This window comes from Zootoca vivipara, chromosome 16 (genome assembly GCF_965207765.1).
Source record: "Zootoca vivipara chromosome 16, rZooViv2.hap1.1, whole genome shotgun sequence".
Taxonomy (NCBI): domain Eukaryota; kingdom Metazoa; phylum Chordata; class Lepidosauria; order Squamata; family Lacertidae; genus Zootoca; species Zootoca vivipara.
In genome coordinates, this window is record NC_142599.1 from 18,237,448 (window position 1) to 18,258,296 (window position 20,849).

Below are 20,849 nucleotides of genomic sequence, written 5' to 3' on the forward strand. Positions count from 1 at the left end.
GTTGTGACTTCCTGGCTGTGTGAAAGAGCAGCCTTCTGGGTGTGTGATGGAGGAGGAGGAGGGTGCTGTTTCTAACCAGATAGATTGGGGGGGGGAGCCTTCGGATCCACCCTGCCTGGGTTTGCACCCAGCTCCTGTGCCAAAATCTCAAAGTTGAGGGGGGTGGGAACTAGCAAGATGGCATCGAGGTGTGTCAGGGTTCAACTCCAGCTCTCCCCAAGCCTAGCCGCACTGGGAAAGTCCTTTTTGGAAAAGAACAACCAGCTGGAGAATGGCAAAGGGGGGACTTCTCTACCAAGGGGTTGATTACAGAACCAAAATTAAATGGCCGTACACGCCCCAAAACTCAAAGCTGTCCAGAGACTTGATCTTTTAAAGACAAAATACCCAAAATATTGCCTGTTGACAGTATGGGAGAGAACTTAAACCACAGTTGTCAGAACGCTCCTCCAACCCTTCTCCCAAAGATGCAAAACTCTAAATGGGGTTGGGGAAAGTTATTGGCTTGTTAACTCCCCCGCCCCCAAGACACCGCACTTTCTCCCTGGAATTTAAGACCCACCTGGGACATGGGTTAGGGAGTTGCTGCATCTTTAGAAAAAGAACCTGAATTATATGTATACTATTTTATATATATATATATATAAAGATATTTCAAGTCCCCAACACACAAATGAGAAAGGAAAAAAAATTAATCAAACATACATCATTCCCCCACAAATACGTGCATCTTTGGAAGTGTCAGAGCTTTGGTTAAGAGAACCGGAAGCTCAAAATATATAAGGAAGCTGCATCTCCTGATGCAGCAATAAATAGGCCAGGCTTAAAAAGAAAAGAAAAAAAGAAAAAGAAAAAAAAGATCCATCATCTCTCAATCCTAATTGGTAGCTTTAAAAAGTCACTTAAAAAAACAAAACAAAACCCCAAATGCCATTTCATTAGTGCATAAAAATAGGTTTGGAATTCCCTGTTTGGTTTTTGTCTTGCAGCTTTTCTCTTTTCTCTTAAAAAAATCTGCATTTTATTTAAACTCTTGTGTGTTTCTTTGAAGTGTGTGTTGACCAGCGGGACGCTGCCCGGAGTGCTTCTGCTACCAGCTCCTCTTTCCTGTGGGCAGGATGGGGGGGGGGAGAGGCTCCCCTCCCGCCCCGGGAGACGCCAGTCCAGCTCAGAAGCCGCTCAGAATATATTGGGGCATAAACTCCACTGCTGCTGGTCCTTCGCTTCCCAATATCCACCTTTGTAAACGCACATCAGCTCCCCGGTGGCCGGGTCAACCTTCCGCTCAAACCACAGCGGGCTGTAGCCTCTGTAGTCCTTGCCTGCAAAGAAAAGGAAGAGGGAAGAGGTTAACACAGCGGTCTTGGAATTTACGCAAGAAGAGTCCTGTTCTCGCAGTGGCCAACCAGGTGCTTGCGGGAAGCCGGGACCTGAGCACAATTTCCCTTCTTGTGGTCTCCAGCAACTGGTATTCAGAAGCATCGCTGCCTCCATCTGTGGGGGCAGAGGACGTCCATCATGGGTAGGAGCAGTGCTTTTTTCGGGGGTGGGGGGGGTGAGGAGAAGATACTAAAAAACAACAAATTTTTAGTTTCTTCTCTAGCACGGTGAATCGTCAGTTCCGTTGCCACGTCCGATGGCGGCCTCATTTTCTGTCATGGTGTTTCCTGAGTCTCGGACGGAAGCGAGCGTTTAATGTGTGAAGCAGTGTGGAATGCATTTAGACCAGGCATCCCAAACTTTGGTCCTCCAGATGTTTTGGACTACAATTCCCATCTTCCCCGACCACTGGTCCTGTTAGCTAGGGATCATGGGAGTTGTAGGCCGAAACACCTGGAGGGCCGCAGTTTGGGGATGCCTGATTTAGACACTGTAGCCAACTTAACGTTTATAAAATTGGCAGGCCCTCCCCTTTGAGTTTGTTTAAGCCTTCAGTGTATGAAAATTCATGGTTTTTGAAAGGACGGCATTTGGCGACGGACACCAACAGCAAGCAGAGGAATCATGAAGATGTTAGTGCACACAACTTCATGCCAAATGTGGAAGTTGCTGTGAGCTGTCGGCTGTGTAATATGAGGTAATGCATGTTCTTTGTACTTTTGTCCATGTACTGTCTTTATTTTTCCTGATTTGAACTATAAAATGGTGGTTTTCTTGAGTCAAAATGAGAGTACCCCTAAATATTTTTTTAGGAAAAAAAAAGCACTGGCTAGGAGCCACCAACAGTCCCCTCCTCCACGAATTTGTCCAATCCTCTTTTAAAGGCATCCACGTTGAGGGCTATCCCTGCCTCCTGCGGGAGGGAGTTCCACAGTTTCAACTATGCGCTGCTTAAAAGACAACTTTCTCTTTTATCTGTCCTGCATCTTCCAACGTTCAGCTTCACTGGCACCGAGCTGTTCCCCGTTCATCGCACAAATGCACTAGGATTCTAAAGGGTTTCACAGGATGACGACATGTGCTCTGTGATTTGAGAGAGGAGAATCAGAAGGTGGTGTACCCAACGCAGCAGACAGGCCAACCCGTGATGAAGACTTGGGACATTGGCTTGTGATGCAATCTAATCCTTGGGTTCCTCAATTCCTTTCTATATGTGTTGCCCATTTTTTCCACGGCTGCTTGCTATGTGAGTCTTCCATTAGTACCAACCTGGCACCCTCCAAATGTTTTGGATTACCAGCTGCCAGCTTCCCTGGCCAGCATGACCGGTTGATGCATGGCTGAGGCCCATGGGACTTGTAGTCCAAAGAATTTGCCTGTGCACTGTCTTGCTAGAGGGGTGCAAACTCTGGTTATCTCCCGCTTGGACTACTGCAATGTGCTCTACGTAGGGCTACCTTTGAAGGTGACCCGGAATCTACAGCTAATCCAGAATGCGGCAGCTAGACTGGTGACTGGGAGCGGCCGCCGAGACCACATAACACCGGTCCTGAAAGACCTACATTGGCTCCTAGTATGTTTCCGAGCACAATTCAAAGTGTTTGTGGTGACCTTTAAAGCCCTAAATGGCCTCAGCTCAGTATACCTGAAGGAGCGTCTCCACCCCCATTGTTCAGCCCGGACACTGAGGTCCAGCTCTGAGGGCCTTCTGGTGGTTCCCTCACTGCGAGAAGTGAAGCTACAGGCAGAGGGCCTTCTCAGTAGTGGCACCCACCCTGTGGAATGTCCACAGAGAGCCAGTGTGGTATAGTGGTTAAGAGCGGTAGACTCGTAATCTGGGGAACCGGGTTCGCGTCTCCGCTCCTCCACATGCAGCTGCTGGGTGACCTTGGGCTAGTCACACTTCTTTGAAGTCTCTCAGCCCCACTCACCTCACAGAGTGTTTGTTGTGGGAGAGGAAGGGAAAGGAAAATGCTAGCCACTTTGAGACTCCTTCGGGTAATGATAAAGCGGGATATCAAATCCAAACTCTTCTTCCCCCATCAGATATTAAGGAGGCAACTAATTATGTAACATTTAGGAAACATCTGAATGCAGCCCTGTATAGGTAAGGTTTTTAAAAAAATATTTCATGTTTTATTATGTTTTTATATGTGCTGGAAGCCACCCAGAGTGGCTGGAGAAACCCAGTCAGATGGGCAGGGTACAAATAATAAAATAATAAAAATAAATCTATTATCATTATCAGCTTCAGCATCTTGAGTAGACAGACTACTTGCTCTAACACAGAGCTTTCCAAACTGTGTGTCGTGACACCTTAGTGCAGGCTTCCTCAACCTTGGCCCTCCAGATGTTTTTGGCCTACAACTCCCATGATCCCTAGCTAGCAGGACCAGTGGTCAGGGATGATGGGAATTGTAGTCTCAAAACATCTGGATGGCAGAGGTTGAGGAAGCCTGCCTTAGTGTGTAGTCATGCGAATGCTCTCCACACACTGCTCCTGGGGCTAGAAAGGGGTTAGCTTTAACTCCCGGTTTCCTAGTAAAACTGAATTACCGTACCGTATTGCAAAATTATGCATGTCTAAAAAGTGTGTCGCCAACATGGAAAGCTCAGCTCTAGCAGGAGGGGTCCCCAGGCAACTCGTTGGCCTCAGAACTCTTCCTGTTGTACTTTGGCCACAACCGCAGCACACATTTAAAGTGCTACAATGCCCCCCCCCCCAAAACAGTCAGGTCTCTCCCTTGAAGAGTTGCGGGGAGACCCTTATTCCTCCCCTGGAGCTAAAATTCCCAGAGTTCCCTGGGAAGAGGGATGGGTTGAGAGAGAGCCGGTGGTGATGTAGTGGTTAGAGTCTTGGACTAGGACCTGGAAGACCAGGGTTCGAATCCCCACTCGGCCCTGAAGCTCCCTGGGTGTAAGCCTGGGCCAGTCACTCGCTCAGCCTAACCTACCTTGCAGGGTTCTTGTGAGGACAACATGCGGAGAACTCTGCACGCCACCTTGGGCTGCTTGGCGGAAAAGGTGCGGCAAAAATGCCATTAATAATAATTGTCAAGCCACTCTAGGAACTGTAGCCCTGGGAGGGGAATAGGAGTCTCTCCTCACAAACTCTCCGCACCTGTAGCAAACTACAGCTCCCAGGATTCTCTGGGGGAAGCCACGACTATTTAAAGGGGTATCATACTGCTTTAAATGTATGGCGTGGATGTGGCCTTGGACCCGTACCTTCCTCCAGGGCCTCCGCCGCCTCTGCCTCCCGCTTGCGCCGCACGGCCCGCTGCTTCTCTTCCAGCCGCTGCTTCTCCGCGTTGGCTTCGTCCCACTTGCCGTTCTCCATGAGCCGCTGGTCAGGCCTCTGGCGGCTGTCCGTGGGGGCTATCCTATCCTCGGGCTCGTTCAGCGTCAAAGCCAGGGTGGAGAAGAAGTACATGTTTTCAGCGTTCTCCCTGCAGGAGGAAGACCCACGGCTGGTTTAAGAAAGAGCGTGTGTCCATTGCATGAATGGGCCTAGGTGTTTGGCCATCTGAAGTCCCCTTCCCATGGCTAAGATCATAGCAGGGATAGCTGAACTACTGCTGTCTATGCTCTGGTAACTTCAAAGTCAGATTACTGCAATGTGTTATATGTAGGGCTGCGTCTGAAGATGGTTCAGAAACTTCAGCGAGTGCAGAACTCAGCAAGACGGTTGCTCGCCGGAGCAAGACCGTTTGAGCATATTACGCTGATCCTGGTCCGACTGCACTGGCGACCGATTTGTTTCCGGGCCCAATTCAAAGTGCTGGTTTTGACCTATAAAGCCTTAAATGGCTCAGGACCGCAAGACCTCAAGGACCGCCTCTTTCCATATGAACCTACCCAGACGCTGAAATCATATTCTGAGGTCTGGAGTGTGGCAACATGAGAACGAGCCTTTCCTGCAGTGGCTCCCCGTCTGTGGAATTCTCTCCCCAGGGTAGTTCACCTGGCACCTTCATTATACACCTTTAGGCGCCAGGCAAAAACGTTCCTTTTTAACCAGGCCTTTGGTTGACCTGATGGACATCCTATACCAGGCACCCCCAAACTTTGGCCCTCCAGATGTTTTGGACTACAATTCCCATCATCCCTGACCACTGGTCCTGTTAGCTAGGGATCATGGGAGTTGTAGGCCAAAACATCTGGAGGGCCGCAGTTTGGGGATGCCTGTCCTATACCCTTTTAAAAATGTGACTCTTTTTCGGGGGAGGGGGTATTGCTTTTATTTTTATTATATATATTGTGATCTTTTCTGTGAACCGCCCCGAGACCTCTGGGTACAGGGCGGTATATAAAATCAATCAATCAATATTAAAATAAAATAAAATAAAATAAAAACACGTGGTGGCATTTTTGCACGCGATTAACTGGTCACATGCAGCTGCATTTCAACTGACACAGAAATAACTTCCCAAGGGATCAGCCCCCAGTGGAGCGCAATCGTGCCAAGATAGTTATGAGCATAGTGTGGAAACACAAAAACGGGCCGTTTCAATGTGGCTTCCCTCTTGTGCTCTCCCCAGGGAGGCTCACTGGGCGCCACTGCTACATATCCTTAGCCACCAGACAAAAGCATTCTCTTTTCATCAGACCTTGGCTTTTAATTATCTATGGCGTTTTTGCACAGGCGGGATGCTTTAATGTAGTTAAAAGCAAACAAACAAGATTATAAAAAAATTCCTTCAGCAGCACCTTAAAGACCAACTAAGTTTTTATTTTGGTATGAGCTTTCGTGTGCATGCACACTTCGTCAGATACACTATCTGAAGAAGTGTTATCTGAAGAAGTGTGCATGCACACGAAAGCTCATACCAAAATATAAACTTAGTTGGTCTTTAAGGTGCTACTGAAGGAATTTTTTTATTTTGCTTCTACTCAGACCAACACGGCTACCTACCTGTAACTAAAACAAGATTATGTTTTAGATTTTTTAAATGCTGGTTTTCATGTATGTATGTATGTATGTATGTATGTATGTATGTGGGGTTTTTTATTTTTATATTGCTTAAAATACTCTAAGTCACTTTGAGTGGCCATGGCAAAAACTCCAACTAATATACTTAGTAGTGACTAGAGTCCCCTAGGGCATGGGACTTAGGCCACGAGGGGCAAGGGTTCAAACACACACTAAACCACAAAGCTCTCTGGTAGTTGACCTTGGGCCAGTCATTGCCTCTTGGCCTATACAGCTGCTTACTAATCTTTCCTGGTTTTCTTACTGGCCCTTCACCATGAGGTCCAGGGGGGAAAGTGACAACATTATAAAAATACAATATTTGAAATTGGCTGAAACAATTTACAATCAGACAAATAGGATGGGATATATATATATTCTTTATGTGTATGTGTCAAAGGTCCATCAGCTTATGACAAAAGCTCTGTAATGTTCAAGAAGCACCTCTCGCCAAGAGAGAATTCCACAGGGGTTGCCACAGAACTCTTGGGGAATTACCAAAAGGGTGCCTACCTCGCAAGGTGGTTGTGAGGGAAAAAAACACGGAGAGGGAAACCCAGGCCCACCGCCTTGCAACTCCTCGGAGGAGAGGTGGGATGTAAATGCAACTTCAGAAGGTTGAAACGAGTAAGAAGGCAGGCAGGGAGGCTGCCATTTGGATTTCTGCGCCTGTTACACCCTCCCTCCCTCCCCTGCCCCGCAGCGGCAGAACGCAAGCAGGTCCAGGCTTAAATTCTGGGTCTTTGTCTTTGAAAAGGATGACCTCAACCAGCGACCTCCCAGAACCACCGTCAGCCAGATTAGGGAGCAGCAGCGACAGAGACAAGACTAATGGCCTGACTCAGCATTAGAGGTGTGGTCAGCCCGGGGTCATCCAGGTGTTGCCGAACTACGACTCCCATCATCCCTGGCCATAGGTTGCAGGGGCTGATGGGAGCTGCCGTTCGGCAACATCTGGAGAGGCACCCGCCGCACACAAGATCGCTTGCTGTTCGTCAGACCCATTAGCCACGGAAACGTGATTCTTATACCAGCCCCTAAAATATGCAGGCACGTGGGCTTGGCGACACCCGAGCCCTGTTGGGCGGACTCACGGAAGAGGGTATTTCTGCCACAGGACCTTGGGGGACAGCGTCTGGTAGACGGTTTTGGGCACCTTGCCCTCTGAGCTGCCGTTTCCTTGGGTGCTCTGCACGATTTTGGAACACTCCATCTTCTCGTCCCATGTGCCGGACATGACATAGTGACTTGTGCCCTCCGCATCCATGACTAGGCCTGTCACCTAGGAAGGAACATTGAGGAGTCAAAGCCCCTCCGTAGAAATGCAACGTCTGCCAGCGGCCGCATCCCACCCAGCTCGCGGTCTTCACAAAGTCCTAGAGCGCCCTTCCTCAATCTGGTTCCCTCCAGATGCTTAAAAGCACAACTTCCTTCATCCCTGACCATTAGACAAGCTGGCTAGGGCTGATTGATGTTAGAATCCAGCAACATCTGGAGGGCACAGGGTTGGAGAAGGCTTTCTTAGAGCGAGGGTGTTCCTAAAAGCCCTTGTCCTGCCGGCGGACTTGACAGTTTGCATTTCTTGGTACAGAAAGTACTGATCTGATGTGTAGAGATCGTTCCTAGTCTAATTAATTCAAGAGGCTTCTGGAAGCTTCTCTGTGTGAAAGAAACAAGCAGAAGGTTCATGATGTTTGGGTTATCCCTTCAGAGAAGCTGAGTACAACTGGCTTAAACTGGTTCTACTATCTCTTTCTGTCAAGGTCCTGCTGACTATAATAAGAATAAGGCCAGAAGGAGCCTGGGTTTCACTCTTTTCTCTCTCTCTTTCCTTCTGGTGTGGTGTTCTGTACATTGCATGCTTAGTGTTAAGGTTTAGATTTATTGTAAGTTATTGTAAAAAGGGACCCAGGTGGCGCTGTGGGTTAAACCACTGAGCCTAGGGCTTGCTGATCAGAAGGTCGGCGGTTCGAATCCCTGTGACGGGGTGAGCTCCCGTTGCTCGGTCCCAGCTCCTGCCAACCTAGCAGTTCGAAAGCACGTCAAAATGCAAGTAGATAAATAGGGACCGCTCTGGCGGGAAGGTAAACAGCGTTTCCGTGTGCTGCTCTGGTTCGCCAGAAGTGGCTTTGTCATGCTGGCCACATGACCTGGAAGCTGTACGCTGGCTCCCTCGGCCAATAATGAGAGATGAGCGTGCAACCTCAGAGTCGGTCACAACTGGACCTAATGGTCAGGGGTCCCTTTACCTTTACCTTTAAGTTATTGTAAGTTTAAGTTAAGTCTGCTGCCACTGGATTTCTTATGGACAGTGCCAATCCTGAATGTATTGGATTTGAGACCATTATGCTCATTTGCCTTCAGTAGCAGTAAAGCTCTGCTGGATGAAATATTAATTGCCTCTGGTCTTATTTTTTGGGAATCCTGCAACGTGTTTACTCTGCTAACTATATGTTGGAATCTGCTCTGGATCAATATTGAGTAGAATTCATGTCAGGGCTTCCCATGGGGGCTTCTGGTTGCCCAGTGTGAGGAAGCAGGACTAAATGGGCAATTGGGATTTTACGTTTTTATTGAATGCTTGAATGTCATCACTGTGTGTGTAATTCTGGAACGTTCCCCAGCAACTCTCGTGTGATTGGCTAATTTTGGCCACATGGGCGGCATCCTATTACATTCTCCGTTTTGTTTTGTGAGTGACTTGACTGTAACTGCTGCATCTCCCTGAACACTGAAGAATACTGGTAAATCAGATACCGGTAACTCTCTCTAAACGCAATAGGGCAGACGAGTGATGATGTTTCTGTGTGATTGTGACAGAAAGAGGTACAGTGGTGCCTCGCAAGACGAATTTAATTCGTCCCGCGAGTCGCTTCGTACAGCGAAAAATTAGTTTCGTGAAGCGGCTCCCATAGGAACACATTGAAGTGCGGTTTCCCGTAGGGTGCCTCGCAAGATGGGGGAAAAAATTCGTCTTGCGAGGCACCCTATGGGACGAAAAAAATCGTCTTGCGAAGCACGCCATAGGAAACTTCGTCTTGCGAGTCTCCATTGAAATCACAAAACGCTTTCGTTTTGTGAGTTTTACGTCTTGTGAGGCATTCGTCTAGCGAGGTACCACTGTACAGAAGTTGATGTTCTCCCAAAGAAGCAATAAGGACAAGTCTGCCGGAAGGAGAAAGTGGAAACCTCTCAGATGGAACTGCATGGCCTAGCTGGGCAATGGACCTAAGGCTGAGTGCAAGTATTGGAAAGAGAGAAAGACACAGCTTGTTTGAATCTTTAAAGAAGGAGCTGTAATCTTCAACTAAGAAAAACTAAGCCCATGCTTGAATAAGCATGTGAATGTAAATAATTTGCATATATTCTTCTTTAGGTCCTGCAGCCAATCGGAAGCCGCACCTTGGTTTTCGAATGGTTCTGGGAGTCGAACGGACTCCCGGAATGGATTAAGTTCAACAACCAAGCTACCACTGTAAAAGCTTTTGAATAGATCAACAGGTGTTTGGACATTGTTCTAATTTCAAGAAGAGAGTCAGTATTGCACAGGATTTGGCTTCCTAGCTGCAATTTAGCTACTCTGCTAGCACTTAGCACTGTCCAACGGACTTTGGTTACCTATGGAGAAAAGATTCATGGTGACCATAAAGGACTTTATAGGGGTTAAGCCTGTGGGTATCTTGGAACAGATGAGTCTTTGGCCATGAAATGACCATTGCAATTATAAAACGGATGATTCAATTTTATTATTGTAATACATGTATATGCTTTTGTTCAGACGTTATGTGGTGCCCTCCACATGTCGCTGAACTATAACACCCATCAAATCCCAACAGCATGGGGCCAGTGGTCAGGGATGATGGGAGTTATAGTCCAACACAACACCCGGAAGGCACCATGTTGGCCAACCCTGTTTCAACTAACTTATGCTCTCTGTTGTTGTTGTTGTTGTTTTTCCTTTTAAAAATAGAACTTTTTATTTAATTTTCAGGAAACTGAACATAAAAGTTTCCCTCCCTCTCTCCCAGAACAGACGATCCGTTCATCAAGTCTTGCCATAAACTTGTTTGGTCAATTCGGTGGGTGCTAGTCATTGAAATGTTCTTTGAGAATCTTATAAAAGGGCACCGTATTTCAATGAAGTCACATGTGCTGTTCAGAGCAGGCATCCCTTTTTGTCTGTTTTTCAGACAAAGCAATTGCCCATACATTCTGCCACCATGTGTGGATGTTCCAAGTCCAACAACTTCTAGAAGGCCACAGATTAGTCACCCCCAGTATAAAGGCAGAGTAGCCCTGCATCTCTCGGGGTGCCTACCTTTCGGGGGACATCTCTGGAGAAATAGCTGTAGGGAGTGAATTTCAGTTGGCATTTGTCTTTTGATTTGTAGTTGATTATTTCTATGTCACCAGACTAGGGAAAAAGAGAGAGAAAGAAGACAGAAAATGCAAAAAAGATTAGTTCTACATTTCTCCAGCAATGCAGGAGAGATTTCTTAACTCTCAAAATAATATGGGGGTAACCTCTGTGTATCCTCAGAGCTCCATGTGCATTATTCTAAACCACAAAAGGGCTTTAAATCATGCCTTTTTTAAGCAATGCCAAACACGTGCCAAAATAAGATTGAATGCAACTATTTAAAACACAGGGATGTGCATGAAAAACCTATTAGGTTAAAAGCAATAATATATCAACTTGCAACAGGGTTGTTTCCGCAAATATTTAATCATTCCTACATAGAGGCCAATTACTCAGATGTAACAAACATTTGTCTTGCGGGATGGGAAGTCTATTGGGCCATTTCACACACTTGATGGCAGCAAGTCTGGGCTCGCCAGCGAAGGTGAAGTCGGAAGGGAGTCACTGTGCCCTATCTCAGCTTGCCAAAGAGCGTACCTGTTCTGTCGCTCACTTGCAAATGTGTGCTGCTGCTTTCACTCTTTACACCTTCAGGGGAGCACATGAATGCGCAATGTGTGAGAAGGCTCACAGGAAGCCCTCAGTAATGTATAAGGAGGCCCACCCGCTGTCCCTAGTATGGGCTCCATTCTCAGTGTGGTACATAGTTAAAACTATGGAACTCACTCCTGCAGGGAGGCACCAGGGATCGCCATCAGGTTGGATGGCTTTCAAAGAGGACTGGACCAATTCATGGAAGAGAAGTGGGTACTAGCCACAATGCCTATGCTCTGCCCCGACAGCAGGAGAGCGCAGTGCTCCTTGCTAATGGTTGCTGGAAACCACAGCAGGGGAGAGAGCTCTTGTGCTCAAATCCTGCCCACTGGGGCATCCAGTTGGCCACAGGGAGAACAGGATGCTGGACCAAAGGGGCTATTGGCTTGATCCAGTGAGCTCTTCTTGTCTTCTTCCGTTAATTCCCCCACCACCCGTGACCGCTAGGGGAGGAGTTCTTGCTCAGCTGACCTGGTCGATCCAGAGCTTGCCCACGATGATGTTGTGAACGGTGGAGGTCACCTTCTGCCAGACGTAGTGGTTGCCGCTGGAGTGGAATTCCAAGTGGATGTAACCTGCAGGGAAGGAAAGAGGTCCTGCTTGTGGGCTCCCCGTGGGCCACAGTGGGAACAGGATGCTGGGCTAGATGGACTTCTGATCTAATCCAGGCAACAGGCTCTTCAAAGGCCTCTCATTAAGGGGTGGGGTTTCTGATGAAGATCATGAGCTTCCTCACTGCCCACCATGAAGATGGACTAAATATTCCATCGTGCCTGGGCAGCAGGATTCACGTAACAGGAAAAAAGGGACAAAGGGGGGTTCTGGAAGGGTGTTTCTTATAGGATCCTCATGAAGGCACATTTTTTGGGCAGGGTCCACACAACATGGTTGGCATCAAAATGCCAGCCCACCCATCTATCCCCAATTTGATCCAGATTTACATTTCCTGGGTGTGTGTGTGTCTAACTTTGGTAATTTAAAAAAGTCCCAACATCATCTGTGGACCCACTGACTGGAAGCAGTATCCCAGGGTTTGGGGCAGGACATTCCCAGCCCTACCTGGAGATGCCAGGGCCTGAACTTGGGACCTTCTGCATGCATTGCAAATGCTCCATCCCTATGCCACAGGGATGCCAAAGATTCCAACATGTTCCAACTTTGAAATGGCAGCATAAGCCAGTCTAGAAAGGGGTCTTTCTGCTCTTTCTCAAATATTCTAGCAGCCATCGCTGGGACCATTAGAGGGAGAGGAGGGGGGCGGCTCAGAGCATCCCTTTCTCTACCAGCCGACTCCCACTGCTGAGGTTGTCAGCTCCTCTATCAGGTTTAGAATCAGTTCCACGACCTGCTGTATTGCTGCCTGCCATGCACATGGAAAGACCTTTGGAGAACTTCAAGGCAGTGTAAGGGCACTCCTAGACTGTCACTATTTTCATATGGGATTCAGTCAGTAGTCGGCAAAAAAAAGGAAAAAAAGGTTGATTTGGTGCTCTTAAATAGAGGAGGAGATCTCTTAGATCAAGGTTTCCCCAACTTGGGTCTCCAGTTGTTTTTGGATTACAATTCCCACCATCCCTGACCACTGGTCCTGCTAGCTAGGGATGATGGAAGTTGTAGTCCAAAAACAGTTCGGGAAACCCTGCCTTAGAGATACAAGGAATTCCCCAACAACAACGGGCCTAAGCCACTGTGTATAGCTTTCTTGGTCCGAGCGTGGTGCTGATAATGCCAAGGTTGCAGGTTCGATCCACGTAATTGACAGCTGCATATTCCTGCATTGTAGGGGGTTGGACTAGATCAGGCCTACAACTCCCATGATCCCTAGCTAGCAGGACAAGTGGTCAGGGATGATGGGAATTGTAGCCTCAAAACATCTGGATGGCCGAGTTTGACGAAGCTTGGACTAGATGATCCTTAGGGTCCCTTCCAACCCTATGATTCTATGATCGATGCCAAGGAATGATTAGCTGCCGAAGACACAGAACGTTCTACCTGGGGAGCAGAGTGCTTACCCAGTGGCATGATGGAGAGGTATTTGCCTCGGAACTTGCTGGCAATGGTGATTTCCTGCCACAGTGTCCAGCCTCGCTTGGAATAGACATGATGGGCTGCGGCCGGAGGGTGATGACTCACCTGGAGTGAGGGGAGACCCAAGGAGAAACAAACCCCAATGGTGTTAGGTCTAAGTGGTTGCATAACAGTTCAGCAGGCCCACAACTTATGCAAGGGTTATGTTCCAGGGGTCAGTGCACAAAAGCAAAATTGCACAAAGTCAGAAGGATCCCTGGAACCACCCCCGTCATCTGAGATCGCAGACAGCCCTGTGAGATCTTGCCCAACTGTCCCAGAGCCCTGCAAGCAAGGTACTGGGCTTCAAAAGCTTTTTCTGCAAAGGAAAATCCTGTGGAGGTCCCACAAAATCTCGCGAGATCTCAGTATCCAACAGTCTCCTGCTCCCTTTCAATTTCTTTATTCACAACTAGTATCATGAAGCCCGTTAAATTAACGGGTGCTAGAACAGACCTGTTGCTCTAGCAACCTCGGAGACATGCGCAGAGCTGACATTGCTTGCCCGCCGCCACTTGCAACGGCCGCTGCTGCTTAGAAGTAAGTCCACGCGAGAAATAAACGGCCTTGCGAGTGCGCCTGCGTGGAGACAGAGTGTGCTTGCTCGCGAGCATGGGGCTATCTCGCGCGTCCTCTGGATTCTCTTACGAGAGCTGCTCCGAACGCCGAGAGGCTGAGCTCTCTTACGCGCCGGCCAACTCGCTCCGTCTCTGCGCTCCAAGTCCCAATGGCTGTCCGTGGGGCACATGCGCAGTAGCGCAATCCCACGGACACAGGGACTGGACGCAGAGACACTTGGACTTTATTATATAGGATCCGTCTAAAGTTGCAGTCGCATAAGAAAGATAGGCGTTAAGTTGCAGGCCTGCTGTAAACACTAAATCTATTAGGAGGTAATGGTTGCGAGCCCAGTTTTGTTTTGTTTTTTGCTCTGTAAAGTTTCCCTTCCTTCCTTTTCCCTTTTCTGTTTCTTATTGGATTGCTATTTTACCTTTACAGCAAAGTTCTGAACATTTAAAAAGGAACAAAGAAACAGAATAACAGATGCAAGTAATCTGGGTCTGAGCTGAAAGAGAATGGCAGGCCCAGGCAGAGGATGTCAACCGAGGTCTCCGTGGCCCAAACCCCACGTGGGCCCAGCCACAACAGCATGCCAGCTCCCCTCCCCTTTTCCTCACCTGCTCGCAGAGAGAGCGAAAACCCAGCTCATCTAGCCGGTCCAGCTCGTAGGTCTCGCCCAGGAGCGGATTGAATGGCTTCGCCGTCCGGTGGACTGTCGTCGAGTAGGAAGACACGGAGAAAGCAGCCACAAAGCACATCTGCTCAATGGAGCTCTCGCACTTGACAGCTTTGTCAAGCAGTTCGTGGTACTCGAGGTCCTCTGTCAGTCTCTGCAGCATGGAGAGCGGCTCATTGAAGTTCACCTGAAGAAAGCCAGAGAGGTCGGTTGCTAACCCATGGGGAGGAAGGGAATCGCTCTCTTTCTCTCTCATTTTTTTTAATTTGAAGGCATTTATATACCACTTAAAGGTAAAGGGACCGCTGACCATAAGGTCCAGTCGCGGATGACTCTGGGGTTGCGGCGCTCATCTCGCTCTATAGGCCGAGGGAGTCGGTGTTTGTGCACAGACAGCTTCCGGGTCATGTGACCAGCATGACAAATCCGCTTCTGGCGAACCAGAGCAGCGCACGGAAACGCCATTTACCTTTCCGCCGGAGCGGTACCTATTTATCTACTTGCACTTTGACGTGCTTTCAAACTGCTAGGTTGGCAGGAACTGGGACCGAGCAACGGGAGCTCACCCCGTCCCGGGGATTCCGATCGGCAAGCCCTAGGCTCTGTGGTTTAGACCACAGCGCCACCCGCGTCCCATTATATACCAGTATTTCAAAAATCTCCACGCAGCATTTTCTTTAACTCTCTGTAGACTTCGTCCCAAAAATTCCTTATTTTTGTACACCACCACCAAATATGCATAAAAGTTCCAATTTCTTCATTACATCTCCAGCAAATGTTGTTACTTCCTTTGTATATACATGTATAATAGTTAGAATATCATTCAGGAAGGAACCAGAAATTTTTCTCCTAAGCATGTTAAATGAAGAAATTAAGAAAAAAAAATAGATGTGTGTTATTGTTACAGTAGCCGCTAGAATCCTAATTGCACAAAATTGTAAAAGCGAAAAGACTCCAAAGATAGAAGATTGGCAAATGAAATTAATGGGATATAAAAATTTGGCTATAAAATATAGGATTTCAAAAGGAATAGGGAAGGAGAAAGCAGGGAAAGACTGGAAGTCCTTTGAGATATATCTAAAAAATAAGGTAGAAAAAGCGAATCTTGTGGCAGATTTATGAAGGGTGAGGAAATTAAAGAAAAAGAGAAATTGAAAATAAGGATGCATCAATCAAGAACAGAATAACTCAATATATAGGAATGGCTGGAAGTAGGGGAGGGGGGGAGGGGGGGTAGAAAAAAAAATATCCACGCAGCAGCAAGGGAGCGGGCACCTTATGCTCCAGTCCTACCGGATTCCTCCCTGCCAAATGCAAACCCTTTGATGGTTGCAGAAAGTCAGTGAGTGGTCTGGGTTACTTTTGCAAGTTGGGACCGGGGGGGGGGAGATCTATCCGCTGTCACACACACGAAAAACCATAGAATTGTAGAGTGGGAAGGGACCACGAGGATCCTCTGGTTCAACCTCCTGCAATGCAGGGATCCTTTTGCCCAACCTGGTGCTCAAACCCACAACCCTGAGACTACGAGGCTCATGTTGTACCGACTGAGCTACTCAGCGGTTTAAATGTCCTCGAGCAACCACTCCCAAAGCCTTCCAGATGATCTCCTTTGCTGTACGAATAGGAAACTGCCTCCGCTGTTGGGGGCTGCAAATGGGGGAGAGGGAGAGCTGTTGCGCTCAAGTCCAAGAGGCACCTGGCTGGCCACTGTGGGAAGATGATGCTGGACTAGATGGGCCCTTGGTCTGATCCTGCTACTGGACTCTTCTGTTGCTATTTATGAGGCGAGAAGGGATATATCAGGCATAGGCAAACTCGGCCCTCCAGATGTTTTGGGACTACAACTCCCATCATCCCTAGCTAACAGGACCAGTGGTCAGGGATGTTGGGAATTGTTGTCTCAAAATATCTGGAGGGCCGAGTTTGCCTGTGCCTGGGATATATGGATGAGGAAACAGCAAGCATCTTCCTATTTTATTTTAAAAAGGGAGGGGAGTGAATGTCATGTTGCAGCTGAGCGAGTAGGATTAGCAGCTTGGCTAGGAAACCCATAAAGGAGCATGTAATATATATATGCATGTAATATATATAATATATATATGCATATATAATTGCAGGTGGCGCTGTGGTTAAACCACTGAGCCTAGGGCTTGCTGATCAGAAGGTCGGCGGTTCGAATCCCTGTGACGGGGTGAGCTCCCGTTGCTCGGTCCCAGCTCCTGCCAACCTAGCAGTTCGAAAGCATGTCAAAATGCAAGTAGATAAATAGGAACCGCTACAGCGGGAAGGTAAACAGCGTTTCCATATGCTGCTCTGGTTTGCCAGAAGCAGCTTTGTCATGCTGGCCACATGACCTGGAAGCTATACGCCGGCTCCCTCGGCCAATAATGCGAGATGAGCGCGCAACCCCAGAGTTGGTCACGACTGGACCTAATGGTCAGGGGTCCCTTTACCTTTACCTATATAATTGCAAGTGTATGTGTCTGTATCTGAAGTCCTTTGTCATCCACACAAAAAGCTCCCCGCGAAGGAGGAAGATTTACCGTCATGCCAAAAGGATATTACATTTCCAATTCTCTCCCAGGGTGGCTTTGTTGTGTGAACTTTAATCTCTTTGCTGCCGCAAGGAGTGGCAATGACTGATTTAAGGGCTCCCTCGCTGGATCGTTCCATTTGGCCCACTGCTGCGATTTTACGGGTTGTGTGTAATGGATGCAGGGATTATTTATACATCGCAATGCTGCCAGGGCTATTAAGGGGCCTCTGTGTCCTTCGCCAGGGTCACGTTCCTGCGTAATTGAAGGGGAAAGACTCCCTGTTGACTCAAAGGGGGAGCGGAGACACTGTACAAAGACCAGGCTCTGCTGTGAGCAAGCCCCCTACCCACCCTCTTTCTCTGCTACCCACTGGGGGGGTGGGAGCATAGCTGTCAAGTTCTCCCTTTTTTTGAAGGGAAATTCCCGTATGCTGAATAGGCTTCCTCGCGAGAAAAGGGAAAACTTGACAGCTAAGGGTGGGAGGGAAGGAAAGGGGCCTAAGATTTTGGAACAGCAAGACCCTCTCCAGCAAAAGGGGGAAATGCTGGCGTTAGATACTCGAGGCTTAAGCAGATCCCCTTCACCGAGGGTGGGAAGCTGGGGGAAAGAGGCGAATACCTGTCGTGTGTTGGGGAAAGGCTGTAGCTCAGTGGAAAAGCATCTGCTCCCCATGCAGAAGGTCCCAGGTTCAATCCCCAGGGAGGGCTGGGAATCTCCTCTGCCAGTCAGTGCGGACTGCCCTAAGTTAGACGGACCAATTGTCTGACTTCAGTAAAAGGCAGCTTCCAATGTTCCTACACGGACTGGGATAACCAGGAGGTATGAAGGCCTACTTTATTAAATTTAAATGTGCTTCATTTGCGTTGAACTTAAAAACACACACAAGGGTATCTGCACCTCAGTTGGGCATTGGGGATTCCATGTTGACCATCGGGGGACAGATTTTCCCACCTGCCTTGCCCCACAGTCTAACCCCTGGACCTTTCTAAATGAATTTCTTAACGGGATACTTGGACTTGACCTATTGGTAAGCTGTATGTATATGTCAAATGAACTGTTTAAACTTTGTGGTTTCTCAAACTTGGGTCTCTGGCTGTTGTTGCGACTACAGTTCCCATCCTCCCTAGCTCAGGGATGATGGGAATTGCAGTCCAACAACAGCTGGAGATCCTAGTTTGAGAAACACTGGTTCAGCTGCTGATTATTAATTTTTTAGTAGTTACACAGGTAGGTAGCCGTGTTGGTCTGACGCAGTTAAAATAAAAATAAAAAATCCTTCCAGTAGCACCTTAGAGACCAATTAAGTTTGTCATAGGTATGAACTTTCGTGTGCATGCACGCTTCTTCAGATACACTGAAGCAGAAGTCACCAGACCCTTATGGTATAGTCAGAGGGTGGGGAGGGGTATTACTCAGAAGGGTGGTGGGAATGGGTGATTGGCTGATAGGAGTGGTAAACCTATTAACGACTGTTAACGACTGCAATTGGTCTTGCAGGAAAAAGCAAGGGGTGAGATGGCTAAAGAAAGCTTTATCATGTATAATGAGATAAGAATCCAATGTCCTTATTCAGACCAGGTCTCTCCATGGTTTTAAGATTGGTAATGAGTTGCAATTCAGTTGTCAACAGTCAACAGGCGTACAACTCCTATCAGCCAATCACCCATTCCCACCACCCTTCTGAGTAATACCCCTCCCCACGCTCTCACTATATATAACGGTCTGGTGACTTCTGTTTCAGTGTATCTGAAGAAGTGTGCATGCACACGAAAGCTCATACCTATGACCTACTTAGTTGGTCTCTAAGGTGCTACTGGAAGGAATTTTTATTTTTATTTTTTAGTGTTACGTTGAAGGAATATCATATGTCCTATTATGTATTGTTATTGTGTAGACATTTATTTTCTTTAATGCGAACCACTTTAGGCGCAAATTTACTTGTGAGAAATGCAGGCTATAAATATATTGACTATGACAATCTGCAAAAGGAAGAACTGCAAGAGCATCTCTGCTATGGAGAGCATCGGCGGCAGCAGCACCTGCCCTGCGTGGGCCCGATCAGGAAGCAGCTCTGGAAATGCAACAAGCATTCAATTACTTCCTGATTAAACATATCTGATTATTTCAAAAGCAGGCACTGCCAGAGGCTTGTGTGCTGCTGGGCCGCTGCCAGCCCCGGCTAGCTTTCCAGGCACTCCTGAGCAGAGCATGTAGGTGGCTTTCTTGCCTTTGAAGGCAGAGTTTCAACCTTCCCTCTTCCCACCAACAACTCCCCACAACAGAGACGGACTTGCTCAGCCCCACAAGCCACCTTAGCCACAAATCTTCACCACCACCGGCCAACCAGCCTTGTCACCAATGGGAAAACAAAAGGCTGGGATGTGAAACTGTTTTAGCCCTTTTTTCTATTGCCAAATGCCCCATTCTCTCCCTCCCTCCCTCCCTCCCTCTCCTTGCTATCTTATAGGGCAGGCATCCCCAAACTTGTGCCCTCCAGATGTTTTGGACTACAATTCCCATCTTCCCTGACCATTGGTCCTGTTAGCTAGGGATCATGGGAGTTGTAGGCCAAAACATCTGGAGGGCCGCAGTTGGGGGATGCCTGTTATAGGGTCAATTGTAAGCAGCATTAAATGAGCCTTTGCATCTAACAATTGGGTTTCTTGAAATGCCAGTAAGGGAGAAGTGGGTGTTGCAGGGGAGGGGGCTGATAAATTGACAGGTTGTGGGCAAATATGAAGATGGAATTTAACCCTTTTCTCCCCTGCCGCAACCCTGAAACTAGTACAGTGGTACCTCCGGTTGCAGACAGGATCCGTTCTGGAGGTCTGGCCAGATCCCGAGGTTTCTGCAACTGGAGAGACCGCTTCTGCGCATGAACGCACGGCAAAAACCTGGAAATACACTTCCGGAGTTGCCGCTTACATATCCCAAAGTTTACGTAACCGGAGGGATACGTAAGCGGAGGTACGACTGTATTTTGTTTCAGGGGAAGTGGGGAGGAGAGAAAAGGATTCCTCTATCAGTGCCGCTCAAAGCAAATTGCTGTCATAAGAGCCTCAACGTTTGGGAAATATCCCTGACTTAGCTAGCTAGATGGTGATTGCTTATCCCCACTTTCCCCCTAAAGTCCCAGGGCAAGTCGCAAAAATCGCAATGTTAAAAGCAGTTTGAAACGACTTACTGTCACAGGAATAAGGTGGGTCCCAAAAGTATACAGTGGTACCTCTAGTTACGAACTTAATTCGTTCCGGAGGTCCGTTCTTAACCTGAAACTGTTCTTAACTAGAGGCGTGCTTTCACTAATGGGGCCTCTTGCTGCCACTGCGCAGCCGGCACACGATTTCTGTTCTCATCCTGGGGCAAAGTTCTCAACTCGAGGTAACTCTTCCAGGTTAGCGGAGTTTGTAACCTGAAGCGTTTGTAACCTGAGGCGTTTGTAACTCGAGAGGTAGCACTGTACATCTCAAGAGTCAGATTTCAGGGTAAAGAGGAGCACTTCCTACAGATGCCCTACCGGTTGGACTTAAATGCAAGACAGAAACCCTTATCGCATTGTGTTTGTCTGAACTAGCATACTGTACGAAGGTAACGTTCGCGTCAATTTCTTCTCCCTCTTTTCTCTCTGGCCCCGCCCAACAGTGGCACGCGGCCTCCGGGAAGGCCACCCAGAAAGGGAACGTGGCCTGGAAATGCCCC

General features: G+C 48.0%; 1 protein-coding gene across 2 annotated transcripts in view; it reads right to left on the reverse strand.

Moving 5' to 3' along the window:
* Window positions 1-611: 611 nt before the first annotated feature.
* Window positions 612-20,849, reverse strand: part of OSBP2 (oxysterol binding protein 2) — a 141,250-nt gene continuing 121,012 nt past the window's right edge. For both annotated transcript variants that reach the window (XM_035097530.3, XM_088659896.1), the window contains 7 exons: window positions 14,552-14,797; window positions 13,319-13,439; window positions 11,778-11,881; window positions 10,671-10,766; window positions 7,447-7,634; window positions 4,609-4,829; window positions 612-1,322 (listed from right to left, as the gene is read on the reverse strand). In XM_035097530.3, the coding sequence (XP_034953421.1) occupies window positions 1,180-1,322; window positions 4,609-4,829; window positions 7,447-7,634; window positions 10,671-10,766; window positions 11,778-11,881; window positions 13,319-13,439; window positions 14,552-14,797 (1,119 nt within the window). In that variant the 3' untranslated portion in view covers window positions 612-1,179. The remainder of the gene's footprint in view (window positions 1,323-4,608; window positions 4,830-7,446; window positions 7,635-10,670; window positions 10,767-11,777; window positions 11,882-13,318; window positions 13,440-14,551; window positions 14,798-20,849) is intronic.